The 12,172-nt window shown below is 38.0% G+C and overlaps 2 protein-coding genes across 4 annotated transcripts; both read left to right on the forward strand.

Moving 5' to 3' along the window:
- Window positions 1-4,178: 4,178 nt before the first annotated feature.
- On the forward strand, window positions 4,179-8,052 carry LOC306714349 (uncharacterized protein). The gene is made up of 4 exons (XM_079184355.1): window positions 4,179-4,256; window positions 5,606-5,661; window positions 5,811-6,167; window positions 6,380-8,052. The coding sequence occupies exons 2-4, from the start codon at window positions 5,613-5,615 to the stop codon at window positions 6,586-6,588; spliced, it is 615 nt and encodes a 204-aa protein (XP_079040481.1). The 5' UTR covers window positions 4,179-4,256; window positions 5,606-5,612; the 3' UTR covers window positions 6,589-8,052.
- A 426-nt stretch (window positions 8,053-8,478) lies between these two features.
- On the forward strand, window positions 8,479-11,610 carry LOC306714890 (uncharacterized protein). Of its 3 annotated transcripts, none has more exons than XM_079185061.1 (5): window positions 8,620-8,663; window positions 9,478-9,549; window positions 10,008-10,063; window positions 10,213-10,572; window positions 10,754-11,610. In XM_079185061.1, exons 2-5 carry the CDS (start codon window positions 9,536-9,538, stop codon window positions 10,981-10,983), a joined length of 660 nt encoding a protein of 219 aa, XP_079041187.1. In that variant the 5' UTR covers window positions 8,620-8,663; window positions 9,478-9,535; the 3' UTR covers window positions 10,984-11,610. The 3 variants fall into 3 exon arrangements, with proteins under 3 accessions (XP_079041189.1, XP_079041187.1, XP_079041188.1); XM_079185062.1 differs by having other exon boundaries at window positions 10,757-11,610; XM_079185063.1 differs by lacking the exon at window positions 9,478-9,549 and having other exon boundaries at window positions 8,479-8,663.
- The last annotated feature ends 562 nt before the right edge of the window (window positions 11,611-12,172 follow it).

Raw genomic sequence — 12,172 nt, forward strand, 5'->3', positions numbered from 1 at the left:
CAATGATTAATAATTCAAATGAAGGCTCCAATAACAGGCTCTCCTCTTCCTGCAGTTCGAGCTGACTCAAGGAGATGAGTCTTGTTTCCTGCTGCGATAAAGAAGAAAAGAAGAAGCCGTCTCACATGTTCATGTCCCGAACAACAATTTCTGGAAATAATTAACTCTTGTTGGGTTGTTTATTTTCACTAAAGACAATATTGGACTAAATGTGTGTCCTTTTATTGTTACAGTCAGAAGCTGAACTTCTTAAAGCTGACACATATTGCAGCTTGTCGACCATCATATGTTTTTATCTCATGACACCTAGTGGGCATTTTAATTCAAACCACAATACAAGATGTCCAACGCTGAATTGAAAGCCTGAATTGAGTATAAAAACCTCGTCTGCTCTATAATGAGGTGTTTATCATCAAAGATGTTAGAAATGATATGCTAAAATTAGACAGGATAAAAACAGATTCTAAGGAACTGAAAGTAAATCTGAATCATAACATTTATGGTCTTAGAAGAAAAAGAGACTTGCTGAATTATTATTTATATTTAGTAATAACTGATAACCATTGCAGAAGCTTTAGAAAGGGTGTAGTGTAATATGTTCATGTTACTTGGTTTCATAGGTGGAGAAAGTATTCAGATACTTTACTTCAGCGGAAGTACCAATCAGGAAAATGTACTAAAGTATTAAACGTATAAATGTCCCCTGTGACTGTTAGAATATTATATATTCAATCATTTAGTTGTTATTACTCATGCATTAATGTAAGAGCAGGATTTTACTGTCTTGGTTGAGCTTGAGCTATTTTCATTTTGGATTAACCTGCTGATTATTTTCCCAATTAATCGATTGATTGTTTGGTTTGTAAAAATATCTTAAAATAGTGAGAAATGGCATCACAGTTACCCAGAGCCCAACGTGACACAAGTCACAATGTTTGTTTCGCTCAGCCAGGACTCCAAACCTCAACATTATCAACAAATCCTCACGCTTTAGATTTGTAACCAGGAAACGTTTTAGTTTGCAAAATGACTTTTAACGATTCACAAAAAGACACCTCTTATTCAAACTCTTCACATGATTTTGTGAAGCTGTCTGTGCATGTTTCACTTGTCTTAAAAGCAATTCTATGAATCAATGCTGGATCTGACTTCTGAGCACATACTTTCATTTCTCTTAAATAAAGATACAACAGTTTAGTTCTCTTGTGACTCTGTGGAATCTTCCCCTTTTTGATAGTTATTCTAAGAAGAAGCATCTGAGTCCACTTCAGTCATTACTTTGCACTCACAGATGCAGCAGCCAGAGCTGCAGCCAGTGCCGAGAGGACTTCTCCAAAACGTTCATACGTGACCTTCATACGTGACCTTGAGACCTGGCCATCTTGTAAAAGAGGAACAAGATGTTTGTGCCGGAGAAGTTTCTAAGAAATTAATCAAAGAGAAACATCTGACACTCTCACTGAAGAAAACATTTCTTTTAAGGAATCTCACCAGCATTGTTGCATGTTTATTAACATCGATTTGATGAGCACAAAGTTAATATTACTGAGAGAAAAAGATTAAAGTTTTAAACCTGAATTCCCCTTTAAATGTTCATGGTTTAGGAATGAAAAGCGTACTTTGTTTGCAACAGATGTGAAACGGACATTTTTCTTCTTCTTTTACTAATGACAGAATGTTTTGAAGATAAGGGACTCTGTATATTTATTATATTCACCTTATTATATTCACCCTGACAAACTTTCAGAACAGAAATCTGTCAAATCCAAAGTCTTCATGACCTTTTATAACCTCTTCGTTCCTTCTACTATTTACATACTTATATATATATATAATTCTTTAAAAGCTGATTATACTGTTTTATTTCATGTCCAGCACTGCCATAGCTGTTCATCTTGCTCTTATCTCAAATGTTACAGTTTTTGTTTTGTCATTTTATTGTCTTTGTTGTTGTTCTGTGCTTTTTTTTTTAACTTAAAAAGTATCACAGATCTTAAAAAGTGCTCAATTAAGTGGTGCAGTGAGTTTGACTGTGTGAATGTAAAATGGTAATAAACAGCATGATACTGACAGTAGGAGCACGCCCACTTTCATGCATCCAGGCTACAAAGATCAGACTTCCTGCTCAGGCTCAGTTATTGTTTGATGTCAACGTTTGTTAATGTTTGGAGGCACAAGACAACGGACACCAGCTGATATCCAGAAAACCAGAGGAGCGGTAAGCATTTCTCTTTTCATTTTAGTGAATACAAACAGCACACCTGCTACGTTTATATACAAATGAACTGTAGCTTACACAACTGCTGTTTTAAGCCAAAAGTTCAATTAACCCGTTCAGATTCCCTCACCATTCCGATGGACATAACTGTTTTAGTGTGTCTACATCTATGATCACTGTCATCTGACTCAACCCAAATGCACAAACATATTTCATTGGGTGTCTCTAAGCCAATCACAGTGTTCGACGTCATCTAAAGTGGACTGCATGTATAGCCACGCCCCCTTTTTCAGCAAGCATGGCCGACTGTTTGGGAAGGAGGGTGTGTAGGCACATTTTAATCTATTAATCATAGTGTTAAAGTAAAAAAAATGATTTTGTTTAAACTGTGTTTGAAATAAGCATGATATGTTATCATGCTCTATGTGTATATATATATATTTTACTTTAATAGGAATAAATAGCATGAACAAAACATCCTTTCTACACAGTCATTAAAACATACACTTAGCTCAAAAAGACTAAATGTCCAGACAATACACAACTATTAACCCATTAAATCAAAATGTTAATCCAGAGTTGTTGCTGTCTGCACTGTTATGTGTTTTTCCAGCGTATAGTGCTATAGTGAACGCAGAGCACAGCCTGTAAGTGTTCACCCTTTCTACCACTAGATAGCAGTAAACGTGTATTTAAACCAAAGATTTACTCATATTTACCTGTGACTTTGTTAATTATCCAGGTTATTGATACAGATGTATTCAATGCTGATTAATTCATCTGATATTTGATGCTTATGGTTAATTCGCAACTAGTTGTACACATCACGTATTTACTTATGTTTGTGCCATTTAAGAACTAAACATTCCTACATGGAAGAGTGAGCATGTGTTGATCACGAGGCAATAAATAAAGACAAGTGAAAAATAGAGATGTTTGGATTATTCTTATTAAACATTATACATAATTTACCTACCTCATTGATTTAATTGTCACACTTAAATCCTGATTTGAATGGTTAAACAGAAGATGTCAAAGGGCCAAGATGAGAAGATATAATGTTGGTCAAATACTGTGGTCCAAATAAAATGACTTCAGTTTTTATTGCCATTGGGATACAGAAAGTTTGACAATAGAATATTTTATAATTAACCAGACAAGCGGATCTGGAGCATGCTGGGACTTTTCTCTAAATTTCTTTTTCGTAATGCTTGTCTATTCGTGGTGCTACGGTACGGGTGCTTTGATAGCAAAGCACGGAAAAATACCTATATTTGATCACTCATTTGTCCAATTTAATATAACAAGTCAAAATCAACGTCATTTTGTACATTATAAGAAATACAATTATAATACAATTATAGATTTTACTGTACGATTTTTGAGAAAAGTAAAGAGTAGGCTACAGTAGAATCTCATTAAATTAGACATGGACATAGTAGGGCTCCTCATGAACAACAATCCAGTGAAAGTGTAATATAACCTCTAATCAAAATATGAGGAAATTATGAAAATGAATGCCATTTGAGTTAACTTTGCCTTTAATTCTCTCAAGAACTGTACAGTAAAATGACATTACATTTGACATGGACATATATGGGGTCATCGTGAACAGAACTAGACGAGCATTATATTTCAAGCCCCGGCTTGCGTCACCAACGTTCTGCGGATGACGGCTCTCTTGACCGCAGTACTCTCAGGAGGATCTGTGAGAAACCATTACCTCTAACGTTCAGCTCCAGAGAAGGAAGCGACTCTTCAATGAACGCGGATAATCGAGTTGTTCGGGCTGCACGGTGGTGTAGTGGTTAGCACTGTCACCTCAAATTAAGAGGGCGACAGAGAGACCCGGGTACGATCATTCAGACAACCTAACAGATTACTCCCAATCATGTTAAAAGGAAGCCTTGACGTCACACATGAGACCTGCACATTGCACATTGTACTTCTAAGCGTGCTGCTCGTTGCTGAGAAGAATTCAGACGTGAACTGGAGAACTTTGTCTTTTTATTTCTTTACACGATTGAAGACCGACGAGGTAATGAATGAATGCATGTGTTAATGTTGGTGTTATTATCATATAAATCATGTTGAACAGATTTAGTATATATATAGTGGTGATGTCGCTGAGTTGCAGTAATGTTAAGATGTTAATGGATAATAAGACAATTAGGTCTCAAGCACATCTCCAGCAATGTTCATTAAATGTAGTAAATAAAATACTGCAAAGTTAATTTACAAATATATATATGTATATATATGTGTGTGTGTGTGTGTGTGTGCTATACAGGTGTTCAGTTATTACAGAATGAACTGAATGTAACTAGTGTAGCTTTATGCGTAATGAGAAGTTATGAAGAGATGTAAACAGATAGTAAAACAGTAAGTAATGGAAAAGTGACAATTCAACAGTAAAATACGGCGTCAAGTGATTTGAGCTCAACAGTCTAAAGTCTGATCTCATAGTGGATGAAGGTGTTTGGTGTTGGGAGTGAATGCTGCGGTAAAATAAAGTTATGATCACTTCTGTGTATTATTGTACAGATTTATGATGTGAGGATTGATGTATTTGTCAAGATATTTACGGTAATAACGTGGTCGGTTCGTTCAGTGAAGAACAGTTAAAAAGATGTGATGCATTGAAGACACATCAGAATATAACCTGATCCATTAAAAACAGCTGTATTATTTAAATTAACCTTTTCAACAACAACATGAGTTTGTGTGTGTTCACTGTGTGGTATTTGTTATAAATGTTGGTGCATAGATGTTCATTGTGTGCTTGATGACGACAATAAGAAGCTTGATGTGTTGGAGGAAACATGAGAGAACAGATTGAGGAACACGATCCACAGGCAGTTATCAGATTGGGGAAGTTGCAGCAGTGTCAGTTAAACTGCCGTTTAACTCTGGATGGTAAACAAAAAGTGAGACAACTGAATAAACGAGAACAACCAGTTTGAACGCTTGAGTTTGTTCACATGTCATATTACAGACCCCCCCACTCTGCCTCTGTTTGCTAAAGTCAGAGCATGAGCGGGTCTTTCCACAGCTTGTAGTGTTTTAGAGACACTTGTTGACTGTTTCCTGTAGTGTTGAACATCTGGCGCTGTCTTGAAACTATTATTGTCTTGAAACATATTACTGCAGCTTCTACTTCTTTTATTTGACTATGAATGAAACGTCTTCAGGGAAAGCAGCTTTAGCTGTGCTTGTAGTTCACATTGATGCTGCATTGGCATCGAGGCTTTGTGTCATCAGTTGTGTGTAATGAGCAGGATGATGAACACAAAGGAGTATTGTGATGTAAAGACAGACTGTAGATTTGTACCTCCAACACCTTGATGTGATGTGTTTGTGACTCTTCACCTCTGTCTCCTCTCACAGGGAGAAGATGATCTGCAGGATCCTGCTGCTCTTCATCCTGACCTCCTGTGTCTGTGGTGAGTTGACTTTTGTATGTTTAAAGCACTACAGCTCTGAAGCATCACTAAACACTCCACAGAAACATCTAGAGATGCAGTTTAAAGGCTCTCATGTTAAAGCTGTCAGTGTGTCTGCTCCTCACTCTCCCTCTCTGTCTCCTCAACAGCATCATTAGTAGTGAATGTGACACAGAGCTCCTATCAGGCAGAGGAGAACCACAACATCACTCTGGAATGGACCTTCACCACCAACACTGACCGCTCCCCCAACTCCCTTTATATCTACTGTGTGATGTTAACTGATATCAGACACGTCCTGTTTCATTTACGTGAAGGTGTCGAGGTTCCAGAGTCTCAGGATAAACAGTTTTCAGGACGAGTCCAGTTTGACAAAGACGTCCTCAGAGAAGGACGACTCAGACTCCACATGTCCAGACTCAGGACTGATGACTCGGGTCTGTACCTGTGTGACGTGATCACAAGTGATGGGAGGAACTCTGAGAAATGTCACCTCAAAGTCACTGGTGAGTTGATTCAGTAGAACTTTCAATGAAGCAGCTTTGTTTAGATAAATAATAACCTGAAAGAAAAGGAGTGTGGACTTCCACCATCTCTCCTTCTTGCAGTTTGTGTGAAATGTGTTTCAACTTCATCTGTTGTTGTTTTCTTGTTTTCTTTTCAGTGAAAATGTTTTTTCTTCACGTGAATGAAACAGATTTGTTTGGTCTCTTTGCAGCAGTGAGGGATCAGCCTGAGACACCAGGAGCAACAACTCTGAGAAGAGATCCTTCACCGACACAAAGTGGAACACCACCAGAGAGTCGGGGACGGATCGCTCTCTTCTGTGGACTGGGACTGACAGCTGCTGTACTGGTTTTGTATTTATTTGCTCGCTGCATTGAAAACAAGATTTCTACTCCGCACAACAAAACATACACGATCTAAAACACATCAAGACTGAGATGTTAAGCCTGTAACTGTTTGCACTAAAAGAGTCTGATGGAGGACTTCAGTTAGTCTGAGACACAGCTGGATCTGTGTATGACTCATATATCTGAGGATTCACAGCAGCATTAAGATATGAACAGAAATAAAAAATGATGATTTAGCAATATGAGATTCAGCACAATACTAGTAATGTGTCCAACCCCAGGGCTCTTTAACCAACACGCTGAACTAACAACACTACTGTAATCAAACAATGCTGTTTAATAATCAGGGTTCATTAAGGAGCACTTTGAAGTGACAAAATGAGCTTTGAGCTGATATCAACGAGGCAAAGCAAAGTGTTTTACATAAAGGAAATAAAATGTGTATATCTTGTATATTTATGTTGTACATTAACCTTTTGCACTGAAAGCTTTATGTGATGTAACACAAAGAAAGAAGCAGAGATTATTTATACGTGTTGTATCAGGTAAAGATGCTTCTCAGCATTATTTTAATACATTGAACACAGTGTAGAGTTCAGATCTTTCTGTTTCATCATTATCAGCTGTGTGAAGCATTAACACCGTTGCTATGATTACCTGCTATTAAGTTTGTAATGTTCTGATCAGAGCTGTCACCACAGACTGGATATAAGAACTGTGTACGTTGTAAATGTGTGTCGGCTGTAACGTTGAACTGTAAATGTTAGGAGGCTCAACAGCGACTCCTAGTGGACCAAAACAAGAGAGACATGTTGAAGAGTTAGTTTCTGTGTACGATCCATCATCATCATCATCATCATCATCATCATCATCATCATCGCTCCTGTTCACAGATCTTCACACTTTGTGTCAGAGACGTTAAAGTACTATTGATAGTACTGCTTACTGTCTCCAGAGTAGAAACTAAAGAGGAGCAGATTTCAGTTTTTATAACAGACTCACAGAGAACTGCAGGTTTACATCAGCTCAGAGCAGAAGACCTTTCTGTTTACCACCATTCTATCAAATACAATTTGGAAACACACACAGATACACGTTTTTTATTTGAATGTTTCTGACTGACTGAAGAATGTATTCCTTTGTGTGTTAAGATAAAGTATTTAAAAAGCCTCTTAAATTAGCTTGAAAATGCATCATCACACAAACAGTGCTGTTTTCTCTGAGCTCATGAAAAGTTGACTTTTTAGCAACATACTTATTAATGCAGCAGTAATATTAATCCCATAAACATCCTTTATCATAGTCAGACAATGACGGGGACGAGTCCAGCTTGACAAAGACGTCCTCAGAGAAGGAGGACTCAGACTTCATGTGTCCAGACTCAGGACTGCTGACTCGGGTCTTTATGTGTGTAAAGTGCTCACAGGTGATGGGAGGAACTCTGAGAAATGTCACCTCAATGTCACTGGTAAGTTGTTTCAGTAGACGTAATACCAGCTGCTCATAGAAGTCTACATGAATGTTTGTTCCTACATTTCTTGGCCATCAATCTAATAGTCAAGACACATGATCACACACCTCACGGTGGCTCTACAGGAGAAGACAGCGAGATCCATCCTCTGGGGAACATGAATGTCTGAACAAAAATCAGTTCATCAAGCCTATGATTTGTTAACTTTTAACCCTTACAGTTTTGATTTAACAAATCTTTTGACCATCAAGACGAATAATTTATGAGCAAAATGTTAAATCTGTTCAACATGATTCATATGATAATAACACCAACATTAACACATTAAGTCATTTATTCATTACCTTGTACTTTATAAACATCTTCGTATAAAAACGAGAAAAGTTTATATTTCTGAATTCTTCTCAGCGACAAACAGCCAGCGAGGTGTCGATGTGCAAATTTGTATCAGTGCAGGTTTAACAGACCGTCCTGTTTTATACCCGAACACCGTCATAGGCTCCTCCTCGAATACATTTGGAGTCCTCCCCAAAGGATTCCTCGACAGGATACAACACAGGATGGTCCGTTAAACCTGCACAGACAAGAGTTTTGCACATCGACACCTCGCTGGCTGTTTGTCGCTGAGAAGAATTCAGAAGCATGAACTTTGTCGTCTTCATATGAAGATCTTTAAGGTAATGACTGACTTAATGTGTTAATGTTTGTGTTATTATATAAATCATGTTGAACAGATTTAGTTTGTGAGGATTGGTGCTGTTAGTTAGTCATGGAGTAAATGTTAATGAATGATAATGAGAGAAATAGATCTCAGGCACATCTCCAACAATGTTCATTAAATATAAAAAGTTATGGGAATCCAAGAAATAAAATACTGCAAAGTTAATATACAAATATACATCTATATTAGTGTGTGTGTGTGTGCTATACAGGTGTTCAGTGAGAATGAACTGAATGTAACTAGTGTAGCTTTATGCGTAATGAGAAGTTATGAAGAGATGTAAACAGATAGTAAAACAGGAAGTAATGGAAAAGTGACAATTCAACAGTAAAATACGGTGTCAAGTGATTTGAGCTCAACAGTCTAAAGTCTGATCTCATAGTGGATGAAGGTGTTTGGTGTTGGGAGTGAATGCTGCGGTAAAATAAAGTTATGATCACTTCTGTGTATTATTGTACAGATTTATAATGTGAGGATTGATGTATTTGTCAAGATATTTACGGTAATAACGTGGTAGGTTCGTTCAGTGAAGAACAGTTAAAAAGATGTGATGCATTGAAGACACATCAGAATATAACCTGATCCATTAAAAACAGCTGTATTATTTAAATTAACCTTTTCAACAACAACATGAGTTTGTGTGTGTTCACTGTGTGGTATTTGTTATAAATGTTGGTGCATAGATGTTCATAGTGTGCTTGATTGATGACAATAAGAAGCTTGATGTGTTGGAGGAAACGAGAGAACTGATTGAGGAACACGATCCACAGGCAGTTATCAGATTGGGGAAGTTGCAGCAGTGTCAGTTAAACTGCCGTTTAACTCTGGATGGTAAACAAAAAGTGAGACAACTGAATAAACGAGAACAACCAGTTTGAACGCTTGAGTTTGTTCACATGTCATATTACAGACCCCCCCATTCTACCTCTGTTTGCTAAAGTCAGAGCAGGACGGGTCTTTCCACAGCTTGTAGTGTTCTAGAGACACGTGTTGACTGTTTCCTGTATTGAACATCTGGCGCTGTCTTGAAACTATTATTGTCTTGAAACTAATATTACTGCAGCTTCTACTTATTTTATTTGACTATGAATGAAACGTCTTCAGGGAAAGCAGCTTTAGCTGTGCTTGTAGTTCACATTGACGCTGCATTGGCATCAAGGCTTTGTGTCATCAGTTGTGTGTAATGAGCAGGATGATGAACACAAAGGAGTATTGTGATGTAAAGACAGACTGTAGATTTGTACCTCCAACACCTTGATGTGATGTGTTTGTGACTCTTCACCTCTGTCTCCTCTCACAGGGAGAAGATGATCTGCTGGATCCTGCTGCTCTTCATCCTGACCTCCTGTGTCTGTGGTGAGTTGACTTTTGTATGTTTAAAGCACTACAGCTCTGAAGCATCACTAAACACTCCACAGAAACATCTAGAGATGCAGTTTAAAGGCTCTCATGTTAAAGCTGTCAGTGTGTCTGCTCCTCACTCTCCCTCTCTGTCTCCTCAACAGCATCATTAGTAGTGAATGTGACACAGAGCTCCTATCAGGCAGAGGAGAACCACAACATCACTCTGGAATGGACCTTCACCACCAACACTGACCGCTCCCCCAACTCCCTTTATATTCACTGTCTGACGTTAACTGATGTCAGACCCTCAATCCTGTTTCATTTACGTGAAGGTGTCGAGATTCCAGAGTTTCAGGATAAACAGTTTTCAGGACGAGTCCATTTTGACAAAGACGTCCTCAGAGAAGGACGACTCAGACTTCATGTGTCCAGACTCAGACCTGCTGACTCGGGTCAGTACCAGTGTGAAGTGACCACAAGTGATGGGAAGAACTCTGAGAAATGTCTCCTCAAAGTCACAGGTGAGTTGATTCAGTAGAAGTTTTCTGGACTAAAAAGAACCCGATTATTGTCGTTACACTTCCTTCTTACAGGATCTGTGAAATATGTTTCAGTTTAATCTGTTGTAGACGTTTAGTTTATGTTTCAGTGAGATGTTTCTTCTTCTCATGAATGACTCAGACTTGTTTGGTCTCTTTACAGCAGAGAGGGATCGACCCAAACCTGAGACACCAAACACAACAAGTGGAGGAAGAGATCCTTCAACGACAGGAAGTCCATCACAAGCTGAGAGACGGGGAAAGATCGTCCTCTACTGTGTAGTGGGAGTGATAGCAGCAGGAGGAACTCTGCTGGGTGTTTGTTACTATATGTGTAGAAAACATTCAATGAATTACTCTCCGCCTATAGAACTAGATCCAATGATTCTCTAGACAAACATGATTCTAGTCTCTCAGAGGTCGGAGGTCCAAAGCAGCGTCTGAAGGTCTCGTTGTGATGATCTGATGTCTGAATGAGCTGCTCAGTCACAGCTGGTCGTAGCGTAGTGAGAGGGGTTCTCTATGGTCTTCATCTCCTCCTTCATCCTCCTCTTCATCACTGTCTGATGGTTTTCATCTCCTCCTTCATCCTCCTCTTCATCACTGTGTGATGGTCTTCATCTCGTCCTTCATCGTCGTCTTCATCACTGTGTGATGGTCTTCATCTCCTCCTTCATCCGCTTTTAGTAACAGAACTCAAAACTTTCTCGTGATGTGAAACTGTCTGAATGTGCAACAAAACCAGGAACATTTCTACAAAATATGAATGTTTTACTAGTTTCCTCTGAGGTAGAAGTGCACCGTGCTGCAAGTCGTTTGAGTTGAGCTGCATATGTTGTGTTTGTGTGATAAATATGGAGTTATGATTTTAATTAAGGTGTGAGACTATATGAGGAGATTTGTTTCCTTCTGCTTCCATAAATGTAAAGTTGATGTTGATATTATTTTTATAATTAGAATTAGTTTTTTTTTACTGTTTTCTATATTTACTGTTCATTGCATTGTTCAAAATAAATACAAATAAAGTGAAACTAAATGATTCTCTATCCATTCATATCCTCATGAATCTCACTAATATACATTATGGGAGGTGGTGCAGCTGCATGGGAGCTAAGTTTTCTTTTATAAAGAAGAAATTGTTCGTAAGGTGAAGTTAAGGTGGTCCAATTCACCGATCTCTTACTATCTAAACTGTTAGTGGCGTTTTTTAAATTTATTTATTCTAAAATGTTCCAATGAGAGCAGGTCTTTTTTTGGTTAGGCGGCGTTGTTGTTGTAATCTCACACATTAAACTACCTCTTGTTACATTTGTACTTTCAATCATTTTGTATGTTTTTCTTGTTGTCCGTGTTGTGTTGTGCATAAATGATCAGCATGTATTTAGATTATTCAGATGTTAGAAGCCGCCTGTTGTGTCACAACGTTAAAGTAACATCTGTTACAGCAAAGGAAAATCAATATCACCAGCTGCTTATCTACTATCTGACTTTTACAGCATTAGATTTTCCATTTTATCTACCTCATGTTCTCAATTTGTATGGTTTATAAACCATCAGCGTGTCATTTGCTCCAGGAAGCACA

The sequence above is a fragment of the Pholis gunnellus genome (genome assembly GCF_910591455.1).
Source record: "Pholis gunnellus genome assembly, chromosome: 23".
Taxonomy (NCBI): domain Eukaryota; kingdom Metazoa; phylum Chordata; class Actinopteri; order Perciformes; family Pholidae; genus Pholis; species Pholis gunnellus.

What these genes read in the sequence shown, in the direction of transcription:
- LOC306714890 (XM_079185061.1), top strand. An exon ending in CCTGACCTCCTGTGTCTGTG is followed by an intron (nt 10,064 to 10,212) that starts GTGAGTTGACTT and finishes TCTCCTCAACAG; the next exon opens with CATCATTAGTAGTGAATGTG. An exon ending in ATGTCTCCTCAAAGTCACAG is followed by an intron (nt 10,573 to 10,753) that starts GTGAGTTGATTC and finishes GTCTCTTTACAG; the next exon opens with CAGAGAGGGATCGACCCAAA.
- LOC306714349 (XM_079184355.1), top strand. Translation starts at nt 5,613, where the DNA reads ATGATCTGCAGGATCCTGCTGCTCTTCATCCTGACCTCCTGTGTCTGT. An exon ending in CCTGACCTCCTGTGTCTGTG is followed by an intron (nt 5,662 to 5,810) that starts GTGAGTTGACTT and finishes TCTCCTCAACAG; the next exon opens with CATCATTAGTAGTGAATGTG. An exon ending in ATGTCACCTCAAAGTCACTG is followed by an intron (nt 6,168 to 6,379) that starts GTGAGTTGATTC and finishes GTCTCTTTGCAG; the next exon opens with CAGTGAGGGATCAGCCTGAG.